We start from the raw sequence: 22,634 nt of genomic DNA on the forward strand, positions 1-22,634 counted from the left end.
CGCCGCCGCCCGCACCGCCGCCACAACCCGCCGCCGCCCGCACCACCGCCGCCTGCAACATCGCTATCGCTGGGAAAAATCGCTGGCCTCTTAAAGTATTAGCGATTTTGACTAACTTTTGCAGTGACATAGCCAAAATTGACTTGCCTGCACTGACTATTTTTCCCAGCGATAGCGACCTAGCGGGGACGCGCATCGCTATCGCTGCCTGTATACACACGGAGCGATCTGCACTAACTTTCTGAGCGATTTTGACTATATAGTCAAAATCGCTCAGTTATATCGCTCCGTGTGTATGCACCTTAAGTCCTGATGCTAGTAATGCTATGCTAGCTGACGGGAAAAGTGGGGCAGTGCAATGCGTACGCATTAAGATGTACATATAGTCATAGTAGCATTCCATTTGCAATCTATTAGCAATTCCGACCTGCGTGCAACTCAGAATCAGACCCTTTATCTGTATGAGACCAGTCTTTAATCATATTACTGTATATAGTATATTAACAAGTGCCTACATAATTAGTGGGACTGCTAAAAATAAATACATTTTTAAAAAAAATCAAATATAGTTCTTCCTTTAGTGTTATTTAATGTCTGTGAAACGGTTCTGGGAAATCTGCCATTACTTAAGGTTAGAAGCTAAAGCATGGTTCCATTATCCAAGCCTCCACTGCATTAGTAAGGAGGTTGAGGATTTCAGGATAGTAAGCATGCCATCTGACCTGGACTTCCATGCTGTATTTCGCCCTTTGCTGGTGTAATTGCAGGACCTCATTTCCTGCTACCAATCTTTCTGAAAGCTGCCGAAAAGACCTCTGCAGCTCATTCAGAAGACGAAGTAGTACACGGCTTTGTTGTGGTGTCAAATTTTGAGCTTGCTCAGAAATAAAGAACTGAATTTCAAAGGCAATGTTCTCCAGCTCTAGCCTGGTGTCTGCCACAGGCTGCCTCAGACTCTGCAAAATGACAGTGCTGAATGTGAGAAAATGTAATCCCATAGTACACAGCCTATATCCTCCTTTAAGTGAGACTATTACACAACCAATATAGGTAATATGACAACACTCTGCTTTTTTACAATGTAAAACAATTATTGTTTCTCACACTTTAGCAGGCTACACTAGCTTTACTGGGAGGGGAGTCTTCAGGTTGCCGAATGTCGGGATCCCGGCGCACAGTATACCGGCACCAGAATCCCGACAGATATTCCCCAAGCGGGAGTCCACGACCCCCCCTGGAGGGAGAATAAATAGCGTAGCGAGCCACCGTGCCCGCAGCGTGGCGAGCGCAGCGAGCCCACAAGGTGCTCATTTGCGCTCGCCACGCTGTCGGTATGCCGGCGGTTGGGCTCCCGGCGCCGGTATGCTGGTCGCCGGGAGCCCGGCCGCCGGCATACCATACTACACCCTACTGGGAGATAGGAGTGGTTATGTAAGGGAAATTACCTCTATGAGGTCAACCTCACTGTGCAATGCTAAGTCATTTGTCATCCGACAGTCAAGTGAGTCCGAGGTGTCCTTCACCCAATGCAGAATAGATTGAAGTTTCTTTTCCAGCTCTTTGTGATGTGCAAATACATTTTCCTGTAGATAGAGCAACAGTATTTCACAAATCACATAGAAAATAGGATTTTGGTACCTACCGGTAAATCCTTTTCTCTTAGTCCGTAGAGGATGCTGGGGACTCCAAAAGGACCATGGGGTATAGACGGATCCGCAGGAGCCTGGGCACACTATAAAGACTTAAACTGGGTGTGAACTGGCTCCTCCCTCCATGCCCCTCCTCCAGACCCCATCCAGAAAACTGTGCCCAGGAGAGATGGACATTTCGAGGAAAGATATTATTGTTATAAACACGGTGAGTGTCCTACCAGCTCACACCTCAAACACACCGTAGAACGTGGCATTCAGTAGAATACCAGCCCACAGCATGAACAAAACACAGCCATATGTTGAGAGAATATGCAACACAAACCGTGTGTCCACATAAGCAAAAATAAGACCCCGCATGCCATGGCATGAAAAAACAGTAGCAACCGCCTGACAGAGAAGACACACCTCCAGGGTGTAACTAAAAACACTAACTGCAGACACCGTACGCACTGGGACGGGCGCCCAGCATCCTCTACGGACTAAGAGAAAAGGATTTACCGGTAGGTACCAAAATCCTATTTTCTCATACGTCCTAGAGGATGCTGGGGACTTCAAAAGGACCATGGGGTTTATACCAAAGCTCCAAAACGGGCGGGAGAGTGCGGACGACTCTGCAGCACTGAATGAGCAAACAAAAAGGTCCCCAACAATCATGGTATCAAACTCGTAGAGCATAGCAAAAGCGTTTGATCCCGACCAATAATCCGCTCGGCAAAGTTGAACCGCCTAGACTCCTCGGGCATCCGTCCAAAAAGAGCCCATCTTTCCATTAGAATGGGCTTCCACCGACTTCGGTCACGGCAATCCAACCATCGAACAACATGCCAAATCGTATCACATATTCAGCGTGTAACAGACAGCATACTGCAGTCGCCTCAAGCATGTTGGGAGCATACGAGAGAAACAGAGTCTCTATTTCTCCAAACTGAGCCAAATTGGCAACCTAAATATTCAAATCCCCGGTAACACCGAAAGACTTTGAATCAGCTAATGCCGAAGGAACCACCGGCATCAAAAATAGACTGTTTTCTGCGAAACCCAGAAACCACTCTTTGGTAGAATTACAATCCGAGTCCTCTCTGTCTACCTGGAAGATCAAACAAGGCTCTTGTGAGACAAACCCACCACGTCTGACACCCACCTTACGGACGCCAAAGCCAATAGCATGACCACTTTCCAAGAAAGAATTTTTTTTTTTTACTTTTTTTTTTAGAAAATAATAAGGCCATACTGCCCCGAAATGGAGCCTAACTGTAGGCCTGCATATCCACAATGGCTTGAAAGTATGGATAAGAACGACCTAACAGAAAGTCTTCCGTAGGAACCATCCTGGATTCACACCAAGACACAGAAATACGCCAACCACGGCGGAAAGGCTTTGCCGTTACTTCTGTCCTAGCCTGAAACATTGAGGAAACGGCTTCACTGAGAACATCCTTCCGGCTTAGAATATGGCATTCAACTGCCACGCCGTCAGACGCAGTAAGTCTTGATACACGCCCTGATCTAGTTGTAACAGTTCCTCACGTAAAGGAAGAGGGCAGGAAACTCCCATGAGCAAATCATGAAAAACTGGATAGCAAAACCTCCTTGGCTAAATCAGATCCGAGAGGATCGCCTGAACCTATGTTCTTCTTACGTTTATCACCTTCCGAAAAAATTAAATAGGAGAGGTCACATAGACCGACTAAAAACACCCACGGTGTCACGAGGGTGTCCGTTGACCTGAAACAATATCCCTGAGGCCTCTCGTTGAAGCGAGACACCAACATAACCAATTGCGACCCTCCACAATAGTTGTCACGTCTGTGAAAACTTCTCGACGATGACTGAATTTTTCCCCGGATGGAGATCGCGTCAGCAGAGGAAATCTATTTCTCCTTCGCCAACCACCGGAACGAAAACTACCAGACTTTTTGCCCCACGGCAAAACTGTGCATCTTCTGCCATTGCCGCTTTGCTCCTTGTTCCGTCATAGCGGCTTACTCACGCCATTGCTGATAAGTGGTCTGGCAGAACTAACATGGGCCGAACACGAAGAATACGTTCGCCGAAAATATCTTTTAAATCAAGAAAGCTTATTGCAGACAAGCTTTCCAACTTAACCTTAACCTCTGGAAATACGTCCCTTGCAAGGCCTGCTCCCCAGCCTCGGAGATCCCTATGCACGGATACCAGGATCTAACCTTGGATCCCGAACCTTCATCCCTCTAGAAGGAGAGAACCGAGCAGACACCACAGGAGTGATGTCCTGGCCTTTAGGCTTATATTCCGGTGCATGTGCAGGTGAAACGCGGACCACAATTTCAACTGGCCCCTTGAAAGCCACTCTGGCAGTAGACGTGCTCACCAAAACAGGCCTCGTAGGCCGCACCCATCTGTTTTAGTAACAGAACATATTGATGAAGTGTCCCAGCAAAGCTGATCCAACTATGTATCCTCAGACCTCTTTCCACAGGAAAAAACCCTGAACATTAACCGGGCAGTATCTACTCTGAAACCCACCTCCGACAACTGTGTCGGTGGGAACAACAGCCAATCCCTGTGTCGAAGAACAGTCAGAGAGAAACAACGATTTGCACCTTTATACAACCGGACAATGTCCTGAACCTGACGCACCTCTGTATGACGTAGCGTACTACCTCCCCAACCAGAGGGGAACGGCAAGATCCATTAGAAAAAACAGTAAGGGGAACAACCGTAACTCAGAATGCTCCCCCTTTTGATTCTATAAATAACTCACAAGTCTTACTCCATTCCTGGACTAACTGAAATTATTAGACTAGCGCTCACCGGAGTGGGAACTAGCCAGATAGACTCAGCGACAAGTGGTGGATGTGTTGGAAACAGAAAACGACATCCACTTCTGCGAACCTACCAAGGCTGCAGAACTCTTACCTTCCAACCTTCCACTGTCTGCACAGAAAAGGAAAAAAGAACGGTATCGAACCGGTTAAAACGACTGCATCCCACAAAAGAATGCATCACCAACCGTTGTGAAGGAGGCTAACTCACGAAGGTAGACTTACCAGGTGTATCCGCCAAGAGTGACTGAACAGAGGGCTCACCAAACAGCTGTATACCTCCCCCGAGTATCTCTCGGAGACAACCTCAGCATTTTCCCGGCTACACCTCCTGCTGTCACGTGGCAGCCTGCTGCAATGTTATAAGTAGAATCAACATAAGCAAGCTTACCCACTCTGGGTAGGGTAATTCTATCGGATGCCTACCCGAATACAACCCTCCCTCATGTGCATGCAATGCAAATAAGGCCAAAGTATAGAAATAAAATATCACTTAGCTTCCTGTGTATGATCCTTTGCGACCGGGCTCTGCGTCGACCAGGAGTTGACTGCCGTAATGTTCTCTCCGCGTCGGGAAGAGAATAATATTCGGACTCCTTGAGAGGATCGAAAACCAACTCGTCACGGCCAATCTAGAGCTTGATCAACAGAGCGATCAGCACATGAGAAGAATACCATTATCTTAGCATTCATGGATATACATAATGTAATACACAATAAAACACATATATCCTAACCATGCATATATAAATATATATCTACATATATATACATATAGATATAACCTATACGCAAGTGGATTGTCCAGTATGACCATGTACTGACGTGTCCCCGATGTGGATCTACCAGGAACGTTATGGTCGACGGAAACTGAGTAAATGTCGACAGCAAGTAGTAAGCGGGCAAAAAATAATAATAATCTTAGAACCCAGAGGGGTCTGAGGGAAGTATACATATACAATTTCAATAACACTCCCCCCACATATACCTATAAATATAATACATATATATATATATATATATATACCAATACAGGTACAAGGCAATAACAGCCTGTTAATTTTTCTACCCTGGAAATACCGTTGATGCCGACAGGGCATCCACCAACAACTGTATCTCCCCTAGCGCGTTGACTTGTTTTCAAGCACACAAAACCAACCTGCTAATACTTAATTTTTTTGAATCAAGTACCGCCAAGCGTCGACGAAGCAGACAGTTATCCCCGCAGCAGCTTGTGACAAAGCCTTAACACCTGTCGACATATGTCGACTAACCGATAGTGGGTAAAACACAGGGAAACGGTGACTTTATGTATCACAACAAGGATTATGCGTCCATTATTAAACATAATGCTATATGACACCCATATAGCATTAAACACTCTGTGCCCCCCCTCCTTCTTACTATACAGTAAATCCTGGTGGGGACCTGAGGAAAATGGCGCTGACTCCTCTGTGAGGGCTAAGCTCCGCCCCCTCCCGGCGCGCTTAAGCCCGCTCAATTAAATAAATATAAATATATAACCCTCTAAAAACTAGCTGGGGACCCTATATACAGGGGGTAACACCCTGTATAACTTACATTTTGTCCCAACGCAGCCCAGGGCGCCCCTCCTGCGCCCTGCACCCACGGAAGCCGTTGGTGTGTGGGAGCTATGGACCGCAGCGTGCACACTGCGGTCTCCCGGCGGGGCGAAGACACCCGGTGTCCGGGTATGTTCCCCCGCCCGGGATCCTTTTATCAATGCCGCCCAGGGCGCTCCCCCCCAGCGCCCTGCACCCTGGAGGCTGACGGGGAGCGGGAGCAGAGAGCGCAGCGCTACCGCTGCCTCTCCCTCCCGTTCGCGGCGCACTGGCGGGGCGGGCGCCGAAGCATGTCCCCCCCGTCAGTGATTAAATTTTTTAAATATTGCCCAGGGCGCACCCCCCCAGCGCCCTGCACCCTGCAGGCCCGGTGGAGTGCGGGAGCCGGGAGTGCAGCGCTACCGCTGCTGATCCCTCCTGTTCACGGCGCACTGGCGGGGTGGGCACCAAAGTATTTCCTCCCGCCAGTGATATTACTGATTTTATTATATGCTGCCCAGGGCGCTCCCCCCCCAGCGCCCTGCACCCTGCAGGTGATGGAAAGCGCGGGAGCCAGGAGCGCAGCGCTACCGCTGTCTCTCCCCCTGCGACACGCTGGCGGGGTAAACATACGCTGTGCCCAGGCACCGTAATATGTCCCCCGCCAGCATTATAGACCATCAGCAACATGCCCCCAGGATGCTCCCCCCCCAGCGCCCTGCACCCTGCCAGAGACGTTGGTGTGTGGGAGCATGGAGCGCAGCCCTACTGCTGCTGTTACCTCCGTTACTGAAGTCTTCTGCCGTCACTGAAGTCTTCTTTTCTTCCAATACTCACCCGGCTTCTTTCTTCTGGCTTTTGTGAGGGGATTGACGGCGTGGCTCCGGGAACAAGCAGCTAGGCGCACCAAGTGATCGAACCCTCTGGAGCTAATGGTGTCCAGTAGCCTAAGAAGCAGAGCCTATCACTTAAGTAGGTCTGCTTCTCTCCCCTCACTCCCACGATGCAGGGAGCCTGTAGCCAGCAGGTCTGCCTGAAAATAAAAAACCTAAAAATAAAGTCTTTAGAGAAACTCAGGAGAGCTCCCCTAGTGTGTGGCCCATCACTCCTGGGCACAAAGTCTAACTGGGGTCTGGAGGAGGGGCATGGAGGGAGGAGCCAGTTCACACCCAGTTTAAGTCTTTATAGTGTGCCCAGGCTCCTGCGGATCCGTCTATACCCCATGGTCCTTTTGGAGTCCCCAGCATCCTCTAGGACGTATGAGAAAATAAAATAAGATTTTAAACCTACCGGTAAATCTTTTTCTCCTAGTCCGTAGAGGATGCTAGGTACTCCGTAAGGACCATGGGGTATAGATGGGCTCCGCAGGAGACATGGGCACTATAAAGAACTTTAGAATGGGTGTGCACTGGCTCCTCCCTCTATGTCCCTCCTCCAGACCTCAGTTAAAGAACTGTGCCCAGAGGAGACGGACAGTACGATGAAAAGATTTTGTTAATCCAAGGGCAAGATTCATACCAGCCCACACTATCCACACCGTTTAACATGGAATATACGCAACCAGTTAACAGTATGCAACAAAACAGTATCAGGCAAAGACTGATTACAACTGAAACATAACCCTTATGTAAGCAATAACTATATACAAGCCTTGCAGAAAGTAGTCCGCACTGGGACGGGCGCCCAGCATCCTCTACGGACTAGGAGAAAAAGATTTACCGGTAGGTTTAAAATCTTATTTTCTCTGACGTCCTAGAGGATGCTGGGGACTCCGTAAGGACCATGGGGTTTATACCAAAGCTCCAGACCGGGCGGGAGAGTGCGGATGACTCTGCAGCACTGACTGAGCAAACGCAAGGTCCTCATCAGCCAGGGTATCAAACGTATAGAACTTTGCAAAAGTGTTTGAACCCGACCAGGTAGCTGCTCGGCAAAGCTGTAAAGCCGAGAAGCCTCGGGCAGCCGCCCAAGAGGAGCCCACCTTCCTAGTGGAATGGGCCTTTACCGAATTTGGTAGAATGAGCCTGCTGAATCGTGTTAGAGATCCAGCGAGCAATAGTCTGCTTCGAAGCAGGAGCGCCAACTTTGTTGGCCGCATACAGGACAAACAGTGCCTCTGTTTTCCTAACCCGAGCCGTCCTGGCTACATAGATTTTTAAGGCCCTGACTACATCCAGGGACTTGGAGTCCTCCAAGTCACCCGTAGCCACAGGCACCACAATAGGTTGGTTCATATGAAACGATGAAACCCCCTTGGGCAAAAATTGAGGACGAGTCCTCAACTCCGCTCTATCCATATGGAAAATCAGATAGGGGCTCTTGTGAGACAAGGCCGCCAATTCGGACACCCGCCTCGCAGATGCCAAGGCCACCAACATGACCACCTTCCAAGTGAGAAACTTTAATTCAACCGTCTGAAGCGGTTCATACCAGTGAGAGTTTAGGAACCGTAATACCACGTTAAGGTCCCATGGTGCCACTGGGGGCACAAAAGGAGGCTGGATGTGCAGCACTCCCTTTACAAAAGTCTGGACTTCCGGGAGAGAAGCCAATTCCTTCTGAAAGAATATAGATAAGGCCGAAATCTGTACCTTAATGGATCCTAACTTCAGGCCCATATCCACTCCTGTCTGTAGAAAGTGGAGAAAACGGCCCAGATGGAAATCCTCCGTAGGAGCATGACTCCTTCCGGAATACCTTTCCCAGCTAGGATTCGGTGTTCAACCGCCATGCCGTCAAACGTAACACGCAGGGCCCCTGCTGTAACAGGTTCTCCTGGAGAGGAAGAGGCCACGGATCTTCTGTGAGCATTTCCTGAAGATCTGAGTACCAGGCCCTTCGAGGCCAATCTGGAACAATGAGTATTGTCCGCACTCTTTTTCGTCTTATGATTCTCAATATGTTTGAGATGAGAGGAAGAGGAGGGAACACATAGACCGACTGAAACACCCATGGTATCACCAGGGCGTCCACCGCTACTGCCTGAGGGTCCCTTGACCTGGCACAATACCTCCGAAGCTTCTTGTTGAGGCGTGACGCCATCATGTCTATTTGAGGAATTCCCCAAAGACTTGTTATCTCTGCAAAAACTTCTTGATGAAGTCCCCACTCTCCTGGATGGAGATCGTGCCTGCTGAGGAAGTCTGCTTCCCAGTTGTCCACTCCTGGAATGAAGACTGCTGACAGAGCGCATACGTGATTTTCCGCCCAGTGAAGAATCCTGGTGGCTTCCGCCATTGCCACTCTGCTCCTTGTCCCGCCTTGGCGGTTTACATGAGCCACTGCTGTGACGTTGTCTGATTGAACCAGAACCGGTAGGTCGCGAAGAAGATTCTCCGCTTGTCGTAGGCCGTTGTATATGGCCCTCAATTCCAGTACGTTGATGTGCAGACAAGCCTCCTGGCTTGACCATAGTCCCTGAAAATTTCTTCCTTGTGTGACTGCTCCCCATCCTCTGAGGCTCGCGTCCGTGGTCATCAGAACCCAGTCTTGAAAGCCGAACCTGCGACCCTCTAGAAGGTGAGCACTCTGCAGCCACCACAGGAGAGACACCCTGGCCCTGGGGGACAGGCTTATATTCTGATGTATTTGTAGATGGGACCCGGACCACTTGTCCAGAAGGTCCCACTGAAATGTCCTCGCATGAAACCTGCCGAAAGGGATGGCCGCGTAGGCTGCCACCATTTTCCCCAGAACTCGAGTGCATTGATGAACAGACACTCTTTTTGGTTTTAGCAGGTCTCTGACCAAGTTCTGGAGGTCCTGGGCTTTTTCCATTGGGAGAAAAACCCACTTCCGTTCCGTGTCCAGAATCATGCCTAGGAATGATAGTCGAGTCGTTGGAATCAACTGTGACTTTGGCAGATTTAGAATCCAACCGTGCTGTTGTAGCACTCTCAGGGAGAGCGATACGCTCTGCAGCAATTGTTCTCTCGATCTCGCTTTTATCAGATCGTCCAAGTACGGGATAATTGTGACTCCCTGCCTGCGCACGAGTACCATCACCTCCGCCATTACCTTGGTGATAATTCTCGGGGCCGTGGAAAGCCCAAACGGCAACGTCTGAAACTGGTAATGACAGACCTGTACAGCAATCTCAGGTACTCCTGATGAGGAGGATGTACGGGGACATGAAGGTATGCATCCTTTATGTCTAGTGACACCATAAAATCCCCCCCTTCCAGACTGGAGATCACTGCCCGGAGCGATTCCATCTTGAATTTGAACTTTTTAAAGTACAGGTTTAGGTATTTTAGATTTAAAATGGGTCTGAACGAGCCATCCGGCTTCGGGACCACGAACACGGTCGAATAGTACCCTTTCCCTGTTGGACTAGGGGAACCTTGATAATCCCCTGCTGTTGACACAGCTTCTGAATCGCAGCTAACACTACTTCCCTCTCTGGGGGAGAAGGTGGCAAGGCCGACTTGAAAAATCGGCGAGAGGGCTCCTCTTCGAATTCCAGTTTGTAGCCTTGGGATACAATTTCCATCGCCCAAGGATCCACGTCTGACCGAACCCAGACCTGGCTGAAGAGTCGAAGATGTGCCCCCACCGGCGCGGACTCCCTCAGTGGAGCCCCAGCGTCATGCGGTGGATTTAGCAGAAGCCGGGGAGGACTTCTGTTACTGGGAACTAGCCGAAGCAGGCATTCTTTTCCCTCTACCCTTACCTCTGGCGAGGAAGGATGAGCCCCGACCTCTTCTGGACTTATGCGACCGAAAGGACTGCATCTGATATTGCGGAGTTTTCTTTCGCTGCGGGGGAACAAAAGTCAAAAAGGTAGATTTACCCGCGGCAGCTGTTGAAACCAGGTCCGCAAGACCTTCCCCGAATAAAACCTCACCCTTGTAAGGTAAAACCTCCATATGCTTCTTTGAGTCGGCTTCACCCGTCCATTGGCTGGTCCACAGGGCACGCCTAGCAGAAATCGCCATGGCGTTGGCTCTCGAACCTAGCAGCCCAACGTCTCTTTGAGCGTCTCTCATATATAAGACTGCGTCTTTAATATGACCTAACGTCAATAAAATGGTATCCCTATCCAGGGTATCAAAGTCAGCTGACAAGGTATCTGTCCAAGCTGCAACTGCACTACATACCCATGCCGATGCTATTGCCGGTCTGAGTAAAGCACCCGTATGCGTATAAATAGATTTTAAGGTAGTTTCCTGTCTGCGATCAGCAGGATCCTTGAGGGCTGCCGTGTCAGGAGACGGTAGCGCCACCTTCTTGGACAAGCGCGTAAAATCCTTGTCTACCCTGGGCGAGGATTCCCACCGTACCCTGCCCTGTGCAGGGAAAGGATACGCCATAAGAATCCTCTTGGGAATCTGCAGTTTTTGTCTGGAGTTTCCCTAGCTTTTTCAAATAACTCGTTCAGCTCATGAGATGGGGGAAAGGTTACCTCAGGTTTCCTTTCCTTATACATGCGCTCCCTCGTGTCAGGGACAGGGGGGTCATCTGTGATATGCAACACATCTTTTATTGCAATGATCATATAATGAATACTTTTGGCCACCCTTGGGTGTAACCTTGCATCATCGTAGTCGACACTGGAGTCAGAATCCGTGTCGGTATCAGTGTCTGCTATTTGGGATAGAGAACGTTTTTGAGACCCTGAAGGGCCCTGTGACTCAGTCAAAGCCATGGATTGACTCCCTGCTTTTTCCCTGGACTCTGCTTTGTCCATCCTCTTATGTAATAAGGTCACATTTGCATTTAAAACATTCCACATGTCCAACCAACCAATCAGGAGTCGGCGTTGCCGACGGATACATCACAATCATCTGCTCCACCTCTTCCTTAGATGAGCCTTCCGCTTCAGACATGTCGACACACTCGTACCGACACCCCCACAGGGATATATTTATATGGAGACAGTTCCCCACTAAGGTCCTTTGGAGAGACAGAGAGAGAGTATGCCAGCACACACCCAGCGCCAACTGACACTGGAAACAAATTCCCAGATAATATAGCGCTTTTTTATATATAATGATCTGTGTAATACACTCACTGCGCCTTACAAGTGCCCCCCCCTCCTCTTTTTAGCCCTGTGTCACCGTGTTCAGCAGGGTAGAGTCCGGGGAGCCAGCTTCTCTGCAGTACACTGTGGAGAAAATGGCGCTGGTTAGTGTTGTGGGACCAAACTCCGCCCCCTCCAGCGGCGGGCTTCGGTCCCGCTCAATTTTGTATAACTGGCTGGGGATTTTTAGAACTACTGCCTCCGCAGCCTATATATACTTATATGCCAGTCCTAGAGGTTTATATTGCTGCCCAGGGGGCCCCCCCTGCGCCCTGCACCCATCAGTGCCTGCTCGTGTGTGTTGTGTGTGGGAGCAATGGCGCGCAGCGTTACCTCAGGGAAGAGCTGAAGTCTTCTGCCGCCTTTGAAGTCTACTTTCTTCTTATACTCACCCGGCTTCTATCTTCCGGCTCTGTGAGGAGGACGGCGGCGCGGCTCTGGGACGAACGGCGAGGGGAGACCTGCGTTCCGACTCCCTCTGGAGCTAATGGTGTCCAGTAGCCTAAGAAGCAGAGCCTATCACTTAAGTAGGTCTGCTTCTCTCTCCTCAGTCCCACGATGCAGGGAGCCTGTTGCCAGCAGTGCTCCCTGAAAATAAAAAACCTAACAAAATTCTTTTTTCACAGAAACTCAGGAGAGCTCCCTGTAATGCACCCAGTCTCCTCTGGGAACAGGAATCAACTGAGGTCTGGAGGAGGGGCATAGAGGGAGGAGCCAGTGCACACTTATTCTAAAATGCTTTATAGTGCCCATGTCTCCTGCGGAGCCCGTCTATACCCCATGGTCCTTACGGAGTCCCCAGCATCCTCTAGGACGTAAGAGAAACACGATTCAAAAATCAGAAAAGTTTGATAACTTTTATGGAAATATGGCAGTATTGTCTCAAGCTCCTTGGCTGGCAAGCATACTAACCTTTTCCAGCTCAAGCACAGAGTGGAGCTGAGCGACGCGAGATTCAGAAATATCTCTGACTGAATTAAAAGACTTCTCCAAGTTCTTTGCGTCTTTCTGCAAAGCCCTGAGCAGCTGTGTTGGCACATGTGGTGGCTGTTCAGAAACAATCTGTTTCACAAAGTCCAGCTCCTGGGCCACAGGGAACTCCAAATTTCTCAGCTCTTGATTCAGTACCTGCAGAAAGCAGAATATTGCATTTGGACTGACAATGAAGTGGATGTAATTTCCTATAGTCTACTCTCTTCATTTGATTTAGAATACAATACAGCAGTGTTAATTTTTACGAAAAGTGTGACTAAAAGTATTAGTCGGCGACAGTTAATTTCAGGACTAAAATTAGACTTAAATGAAAACCGAGATCCAATGACTAAATTTGAACTAAAACAAAGCAAAAAAAAAAGTGACTTTGACTAAATTTAAAATCCTCATCAAAGTACATTGGAATCAACACTTGAATTAGGGTTTTAAATGAAATTATGGGGTATATGCAATTCCGGGCGAATTGCGGCAATTTTTCGCCCGTTTTTATATTCAACACAATTCGACCGTCGAATTCAGGCCGGCGGGTGCCGGAATTCGACATATTCAATAAAAAACGGATTCGACAGTCCCGCTGTCGAAAAACGGACCAATTGACGGATTTTGACGGTAAAAAACCCGGAAAAAAATTGCGTCATTTTCCCCCCCGTATTTTGGCAACCAGGACCGGCTCAAAGAGCCCGAGGCTGGTTATGCTTAGGAGGGGGGACCCCACGCAATTTTTTTTCGGGTTTTTAGCCCATTGCATAAAGTCCAGTTTTTCGACATTTTCGGGAATTCGACCGCAATTGCATATACCCCATATCTGTTCTAGATATTTGCATAAAGTAAATATGACCTGCTGTGAAGGAAATAGGATTATGTATTGCACTTATTTGTTCTAACAAACTTAAGGCATTAATTTGTGTATGATATACTGGAGCACTATGGTAAGTCAGACTCAGTATGTAACACATTCTCAGTCTACTGTGCCTAGATTACGAAACACATACAGATGGAGCCAGCGTTATCTCCCCCTGCCTATTATTTATTTACGGTCAATTATTTATGTAGCGTACACATATTCCGCAGCGTTTTACAGAGAGTATTTGGCCATTCACATCAGTCCCTGCCCCAGTGGAGCTTACAATCTATGTTCCCTACCACATGTACACCAGACACATTCACGCTAGGGTTAATTTTTGTTGGGAGCCAATTAACCTACCAGTATGTTTTGGGATTTTGGGAGGAAACCGGAGTACCCGGAAGAAATCCACGCAAGCACAGGGAGAATATACAAACTCCACACAGTTAGGGCCATGGTGGGGATCGAACTCATGACCTCAGTGCTGTGAGGCAGTAATGCTAACCATTACACCGTCCGTGCTGCAGGCGTGCACTCCCAGCGTGACTAGGTGTTCTGTCCGCTTAGTCACGCCGGGAGTGCATGAGCCGCTTCCCATTCAGAGTGTCTCTATTTGGGCGCGCGGACGGAGACGCTCTCCATTAAAGTGAATGGGGAGCGTCTGCATCTGGGCGCTTGCTACGGTCCAGACGGAGACGCTCACAGTGAACCAAGAGATTGTGGTCCCGGCCTTCATCTCTTCTGGTTTGTCCTCCAAAGCGCGGTCTTTGGTTGTGGTACAGGCTCTCCGTATATACGTGGAGAGGACTGCCTCTATCAGGAGGTCAGATTCCCTTTTTGAACTTTTTAGTTTTCACAAACGTGGCTGGCCTGTGAATAAGCAAACCTTGGCCAGATGGATTAGAATGGTGATTGCATAAGCTTATGCACAGGCTGGACAGTCAGCTCCTGCTGCAATTAACGCCCATTCTACACGGTCTGTTGGACCCTCTTGGGCGGCCCGCTGTGGCACGTCCGCAGAACAATTGTGCAAGACGGCTACGTGGTCCTCAGTGAACACATTCATTGGGTTCTATGCCTTAGATACTTCCGCCTCCCAGGATGCTTTCTTTGGACGCCGGGATCTCATACCCGCTAAGGCGCGTCCCCTCCCTTGAGGAACTGCTTTAGGACATCCCCAATGTATTCCCTGTGGAACACAGTGTACCCCGCTGCAGAAAACAAGATTTATGGTTATAACTTACCGTTGTTAAATCTCTTTCTGCGAGGCACACTGGATTCCACAGGGTGCCCGTCCTGACGCACCTAGCTTCTATGGGTTTGTATGGCATTAGCTGCTGGTCCCTTCTCTTGTCGTAAGAATGTAGTTCTATGTGACTAATATCTGCCTTCTCTTTACCTGCTACTGCATTGGACTGGTTAACAAAACTGAGTTCACAGTGCCTAGAGGCGGGGTTATAGAGGAGGCCCCAATGCATCCTGGGACAGCTAAAGCTTTAACCTGTTTAACCAGTGTACCTCGCAGACAGAGATTTAACAATGGCAAGTCTACCATAAATCTCTTTATCTCACATATGATTAAGCCTAAAAGGGGATTTATATCTACCTCTACACGTATCAGATATCATGCACTCAAAATGGTGTGCCTCTTGAATGTGGACATAGTGCACTATGTACTGTTGTTTTTTTCTATTTTTCTGAGGTACCTGACTAAAATGGATCCTGCAATAAACCTCCCACCATACTGCTATCTCTTTTGGATGGACTAAGTATTTACCTAAGGACAATCATTCCATTATTATTTTAGGACACATTTTATTATACCTGTAATACTGGTAACTGTTTAAAACGGGATGACTACAATTAGATGAGTACAGGACAGATTTGGGTCCAGCACACATGACGCAGCTCATCAATAACATTAGATCTAATGGAGCAGCATGACTGCAGCTCTCAGGGTACTGTGCCTGCTAAAACCTGTGGCTACCTAGGTAAGTCTCAATTCCTCATCCAGATATACCGAATTTAACTGGCCTCATGAAAAAAAGAATAGACTGTCTTTTGAAAAGACAACCTCCCACTTTGTATGCCACTTAAGCATGCATTCATAATGTCTACGGTGGCTAAAACTGTCAAAACTTTTGGCCATGAAGCCCTTAAAAGATGGTGTGTCTGGGTGAGGAATTGTGACTCACCCAGATTCCATATGTACCTCCCATCTTAAGAACCTCATTTGGTCATTTGGCTATCTAACAGGCAGATTTCTCTCCTGTGATGGTGGATGAACATAATTTATCTCACGGTAGGGAGCACTTGAAAGTTAATCTTAAAGGAATGAGCAATCAAGGGCCAAACAGTGGAGGCTTATTTGAACCATAAGAGGTAATCCCTAATCACTTCCTGCAGCAAGAATAGCATGACATTCAAGTGCTGAATCCATTCTTTTTATCCAGTGCCTGCTTCCCACAGGCTCAGCAATTGCGCCCACTACTGCTAAAGAACTAATTGCACACATCAATCACTGGTAGATTCAACATGAATACATTCTAAGCTCCACATTGCATTTCACACACAGAAAATATAGTTAACTGAAAAAAATGTAATTCACTGTGCCTAATCATAATGCATGCCAATTTATGCAACTGAGTTACAAGTATATTTTGCCTGATGTAATAAAAAATAATGTCCTCATTTTGAAAAACATACCGCTACAAAATATGCAATTTTAAGATTTACACTGTCAATACAATTTAGTAAAATACTTTTTCACCTGTGCATGAAAAAATAAATCCAGAAAATATGACACGCAGGGGGTATTTAAGGACTGGAGCTGAAAACCACTGCTTTAAGATATAGTTATTACAATATGAAGAATCATTAAAAATGTATACCTCTGCCTGTCTCAGATTCTCCTGTGCATCTTGAAGGCCTGGTAAGACAGGCTGTAGGGGACCCAGTCTCACTTCAATATCGCGAAGCATTGACAGGAAGCACACAAGATTCTCTTCATGTTCAAGGCAAGATTGTTTACTCCATGCATCCTGACAATATTAAACAAGAGTATACGATATAGGTAAACCCTCTGTCACGGCTGAAAAACCTCAAATTTGGTGAACTCATGTAGGTGAACGTTAAATGTAATGAGAGGTTATTTGTTACCATATTAATCTGTAGGTTAGCTGAAAATCTTTCCTTGATAGTTTACTAATCAACAAACTCCTACAAATATTTTTGCAAAAAGATCTATTGCTTGTTTTTCTTTTCAATTGTAAAATATTATTTTTATAGAAACACTCCCATTCCTGTGAAATTATCTACATCTCTAGAAGATCACCATTAATATTCTGTTCCTATTTCCCCACAATACTCACAAAGCAGCGAGATGTATCTAAATTAGGCTGTGTAAGCGATATAACATTGCGATGTAGGATATGACCTGCTGGAACGCGCATCGATTCCTTTATTGAGCGTACACACTATACAATATTGCAACAAACCGGCCGATATTAGCCAGATGGTATGCGATATTGCATAGTGTGTACGCACCCTTACACTCAGTGGCCACTTTATAAGATACATAAATATAAATGCATATATTTAATTAGACAATTATGTGGTAGCAATTAAACAAATGAAAGCATGTACACATGGTCAAGAGGTCCAGTTGTTGTTCATACCAAAAACCAGAATAGGAAAAACTTTGGCCATGGAATGATTGTTGTTGCCAGAAGAGGGTTATATTCAAACACAATAACAGTCTTCAGCAGGGACGGAATGGGAACTGAAAGTGTCCCTGGAAAAATCTGCAGAAGTTGCCTCACATAGGCAGCACCAGAGGTACACCGTGTAACCATGGCAGGAGCATCACACCTCACGTCAACAAACATAACAGGCCCCACATCGGCCCACCGGGGGGGGGGGGGGGGGGGGGGGGGGGGGGGGGGCTCTGCATGGCTTCAACACCCCCACCGACCTCCCGTAGCACTGTGGGGTTCTAGCAGTGCTCCCTGGTATTAACCTGGTATTTTTTTTCTCTGTCTTTCTAGGCCCATTTATCATTAATTATTTTGACTTATTCCCCGAAAGACAAAGATTTTCGGGGGACACCCGCAACTATTTAAGTGTCACCTAAATCTGAAGTAGGAACCACAGCAGATATCTGCTATTCCTCCATTTCCAACAGAAGCCACAAACCCATAGAAACCTATCGGGGATGCAATGCTGTAAGATTTACCAAGCACCAGAGTGCAAAGCATTCCAGAGTTTGGCTAATGCCATCTGAAGAGTCCGGTCCTACAGGAATTGGGACTGGAAAGTGGAGGAGTTGGGACTGGAAAGGGGAGGAGTCAGGATTAATTGTTAAATCACCCACCTAACAGAAAAGTCTAGATCCGCCCCTGACCCAGGTATTATTGCCAACCATGTGCATACCTTTATGGCCACAGGCTACACCATCTTCTAATTTCTACTACCAGCAGGATAACAAGCACTTTTCATCTCAAGCTGGTTCAGTGTTTGCAATGCCATCCACAGTCACAAGATGTCAGTCTAATAGAGCACTGCTTGGATGTGGTGGAACAGGAAATTCACATGAAACCATCATATCAACATGGACCAGAATCTTTATGGAATGTTTCCAGCACCCTGCTAAATCCATCCATTAAGAATTCAGGTAATTCTGAGGGAAAGGGGGTTCTAACTAGTACTAGAAAGATGTACATAGTCAATGGCCACCGAGTGTACATTGCAATGGGTCAACTCTTTGTCCATATTCTATAAAAGAAACATTAGAAAGATAACTATATTTTGTGCGTTTGTGAATGAGCTCTGGTCAATAATGAGATAGCCCCATGGGGTATAGACGGGTCCACTAGAAGCCTTGGGCACTTTAAGAAATCAATAGTGTGCACTGGCTCCTCCCTCTATGCCCCTCCTACCAGACTCAGTCTAGAAACTGTGCCCGAGGAGACGGACATACCTTGAGAGGATTTAACAGAACAGTGGTGAGATTCGAACCAGCACACACCAAAAAAAGAGGAAAGCCATGCTAACCAAACTTGAACAGGAACAGCAACAGCTGAACCAACAACAATACTTAACGAAGTGACAGTGCAGTAAACACGAAGCACTGGGCGGGCATCCAGTATCTTCTACGGACTACGAGAAAAGGATTTACCGGTACGTTATTAAAATCCTATTTTCTCTTACGTCCTAGAAGATACTGGGGTCCATATTAGTATCATGGGGATGTACCAAAGCTCCCAAACAGGGTGGTAGAGTGCTGAGGCACCTGCAGAATTGATTGCCCAAACTGAAGGTCCTCAGAGGCCAAAGTATCGAACTTGTAGAACTTAGCAAACGTGTTCGAACCTGACCAAGTAGCCGATTGGCAGAGCTGTAAAGCCGAGACACCCCGGGCAGCCGCCCAGGAAAAACCCACCGACCTAGTAGAGTGGGCCTGTATTTGGGGAACCGGCAATCTTGCCGTAGAATAAGCATGCTGGATAGTAAGCCTGATCCAGCCAGCAATAGACTGCTTTGAAGCAGGACACCCAATTATCTTGGGATCAAAGAGAACAAACAGTGAGTCAGACTTTCTGTGACGAGCTATCCACTTCACATAGATCTTTAAAGCCCTCACAACATCCAAGGACTTTGAGGAAGCAGAGGTGTCAGTAAGCACCAGAACCACAATAGGATGGTTGATATGAAACACAGACACCACCTTAGGAAGAAATTTCTGACGCGTTCTGAGTTCAGCTCTATATTCATGAAAAATCAAATAGGGGCTTTTGTGAGGCAATGCCCCCAGTTCCGACACACGCCTTGCTGAAGCTAAGGCCAACAGTGTAAGTCTAGATAGACGAACAGCCCCTGTTGTAGAAGGTCCTCGCGAAGAGGTAGAGGCCACGGGTCCTCTAGGAGCATCTCCAGTAGATCCGCGCCCTTCTTGGCCAGTCCGGAGCAATGAGAATTGCTTGAACCTTTTCCCTTTTTATTCTTTTGAGAAATCTTGGAATCAATGGAAGAGGTGGAAACACGTAAACCATCTGGTAGAACTATGGAGTCACCAGAGCGTCCACCGCCATTTCTTGTGGGTCCCTTGACCTGGAACAATAACTCTTGAGCTTCTTGTTGAGACGAGAGGCTATCATGTCTATTTGTGGAATTTCCCACCGGAGTGTCAAGGACTCAAACACCTGCGGGTGAAGGCCCCACTCTCCTGGGTGGAGGTCGTATCTGCTGAGGAAGTCCGCCTCCCAGTTGTCTACTCCCAGAATGAAGATTGCCGACAGCGCCACCGCGTGTCTTTCTGCCCAGAGGAGAATCCTTGTTACCTCTGACATTGCTACTTTGCTCTTCGTTCTGCCTTGTCGGTTGTGTAGAAGGGCGTTGTATATGGCCCTTAGCTCCAGAACGTTGATCGGAAGAATGGCTTCCTGACTTGACCATTTTCCTTGGAACTGTTTCCCCTGGGTGACTGCCACAACCTCTGAGGCTTGCGTCTGTGGTTAGCAGAATCCAATTTTGAATCCCGAACCTTCGACCCTCGATCAGGTGATAAGTCTGAAGCCACCACAGAAGAGAAATGCTGGCCTTTGGTGACAGACGTATCCTCTGGTGCATGTGAAGATGCGATCCGGACCATTTGTCCAACAGATCCAGCTGGAAGGGCCTTGAATGAAACCTTCCGTACTGTAAGAGGCTACCATTTTCCCCAGAAGGCGAATGCATAGATGCACAGATATCCGGGCTGGTTTTAGAACCTCCCGCACCATCACTTGGATTACCAATGCCTTATCCAATGGAAGGAATACCTTCTGCTCCTCCGTATCCAGTATCATCCCCAGGAAAGGAAGCCTCAGTGTTGGTTCCAGGTTGGATTTTGGTAGGTTCAGAATCCACCCGTGATCCTGGAGTAGTCAGGTTGAGAGGGCAATGCTGTCCAACAACCTCTCCCTGGATGGTGCTTTTATCAGCAGGTCGTCCAGGTGCGGTATTATGTTCACTCCTTGCTTGCGGACGAGAAACATCATCTCTGCCATTACCTTGGTGAAAACCCTCGGTGGAACTGGTAGTGACAGTCCTGTAGTGCAAACCGTAGATAAGTCTGGTGAGGCGGCCAAATCGGGATTTGAAGGTACGCATCCTTCATGTTTAGAGACACCAGATATTCCCCCTCCTCCAGACCTGAGTTCACCGCTCTCAGAGACTCCATCTTGAACTTGAACACCCTTAAGAAGGGGTTCAGTGACTTAAGGTTTAAAATGGGCCTTACTGAACCGTCCGGTTTCAGTACCACAAACAGGTTGGAGTAATAACCTTTGTTTTGAAGTTGAAGTGGAACTGGAACAATGACCTGAGTTTGTACCAGTTTCTGAATTGCTGCCTGCAAAGTCATACCTGCTTCTGGAGAAGCTGGTGAGCCTGATTTGAAGAATCTGGGAAGTGGGAGTTCCTGAAACTCCAGTCTGTATCGCTGGGCGATAAGGTTTTTGACCCAGGGATCCTGGCATGATGTTGCCCAAACGTGACTGAAATAACGTAACTGGGCTCCCACCTGCCTGTCTTCCAGGCAGTGCGGTCCACCGTCATGCTGAAGGCTTTGAGGAAGCAGAACCGGAGGTCTGTTCCTGAGAACCTGCAGCTGCTGGTTTTCTGGGTTTACCTCTATTGCCTTTAAAGGCTGTTAGAAGAACATTGGATTTGTCTTTAAATTTCGCTGTCCGAAAGGACTGCAGAGTTGGAGCAGAGTAGGTTTTCCTACCTGGGTGTGCTGCGGCAAGAAGGTATGTAGACTTACCCGCCGTAGCCTTTGATATCCATGTGTCCAGTTCATCTCCAAAAAGGGCCTCACCTGTGATGGTAGGCCTTCCACGCCTTTCCTGGAATACGCATTCACAGTCCACTGGCGTAGCCATAAGCCCCTGCTGACACTGCCATGGCAGTGATGCGTGCGTTGAGCAAACCAATATCCTTTATGGCCTCCACCATAAAGTTAGCAGAGTCCTGAATATGCTGTAGGAGTAAAATGATCTTCCCCCTGGGTAAGGAATCTAATCCGTCAATTATATTACCTGACCATTTAGCAATGGCCCTAGTGATCCATGCACAAGCAATAGTGGGTCTCCGGGCCACCCCAGCAGCAATGTATAAGGATTTGAGAGCGGTCTCAGTCTTGCGGTCAGCCGTGTCCTTTAAGGATGCTGCCCCAGGCACAGGTAAGACTATCTTACGTGACAACATAGATACCGATGCGTCCACAATCGGCGGGTTTTCCCATTTCTTTCTATCCTCCAGGGGAAAGGGAAAGGATGTAATTAACCTTTTAGGGATCTGAAATTTCTTGTCAGGATTAGCCCAAGTTTCCCCAAACAGGGCATTCAATTCCTTTGATGCTGGAAAAGTAGCTGAGGATTTCTTTTTTACATTAAAATAAGATTACTCCTCTACCGCCGCCACCTTGTCAGGAATGTGCAGGACATCCCTAATAGCTTCTATCAGGGCCTGTATTCCTTGTGACAGGACCACATCTCCCCCACTCGCATCCACTTCACCCTCCTCTGTGTTTGACGTATCATCATCAGTATCAGCCTGCATGAGCTGGGCCAGAGTACGCTTTTGTGGGCAAATGGCAGGGGTCTGAGACGCTGGTATGGGAACTGAATCGCTATTCATGAGGTCATCCATAGACTGTCTTAAGTATTGTGTCTCTTTCTCATTATGGGCTAAATTTAGTAGAAATATTAGATATCA

At 47.6% G+C, this 22,634-nt stretch overlaps 1 protein-coding gene across 19 annotated transcripts in view; it reads right to left on the reverse strand.

Moving 5' to 3' along the window:
- Nucleotides 1-22,634, reverse strand: part of MACF1 (microtubule actin crosslinking factor 1) — a 564,002-nt gene that overhangs the window by 300,908 nt on the left and 240,460 nt on the right. For 17 of the 19 annotated variants that reach the window (XM_063954114.1, XM_063954106.1, XM_063954121.1 and 14 more), the window contains 4 exons: nt 16,769-16,918; nt 12,953-13,168; nt 1,446-1,583; nt 723-956 (listed from right to left, as the gene is read on the reverse strand). The exons of the other annotated variants lie outside the window; for them this stretch is intronic. In XM_063954114.1, coding sequence (XP_063810184.1) covers nt 723-956; nt 1,446-1,583; nt 12,953-13,168; nt 16,769-16,918 — 738 coding nt within the window. The remainder of the gene's footprint in view (nt 1-722; nt 957-1,445; nt 1,584-12,952; nt 13,169-16,768; nt 16,919-22,634) is intronic. 19 annotated transcript variants of the gene reach the window in all.

Source organism: Pseudophryne corroboree, chromosome 2, assembly GCF_028390025.1.
Source record: "Pseudophryne corroboree isolate aPseCor3 chromosome 2, aPseCor3.hap2, whole genome shotgun sequence".
Lineage (NCBI taxonomy): Eukaryota > Metazoa > Chordata > Amphibia > Anura > Myobatrachidae > Pseudophryne > Pseudophryne corroboree.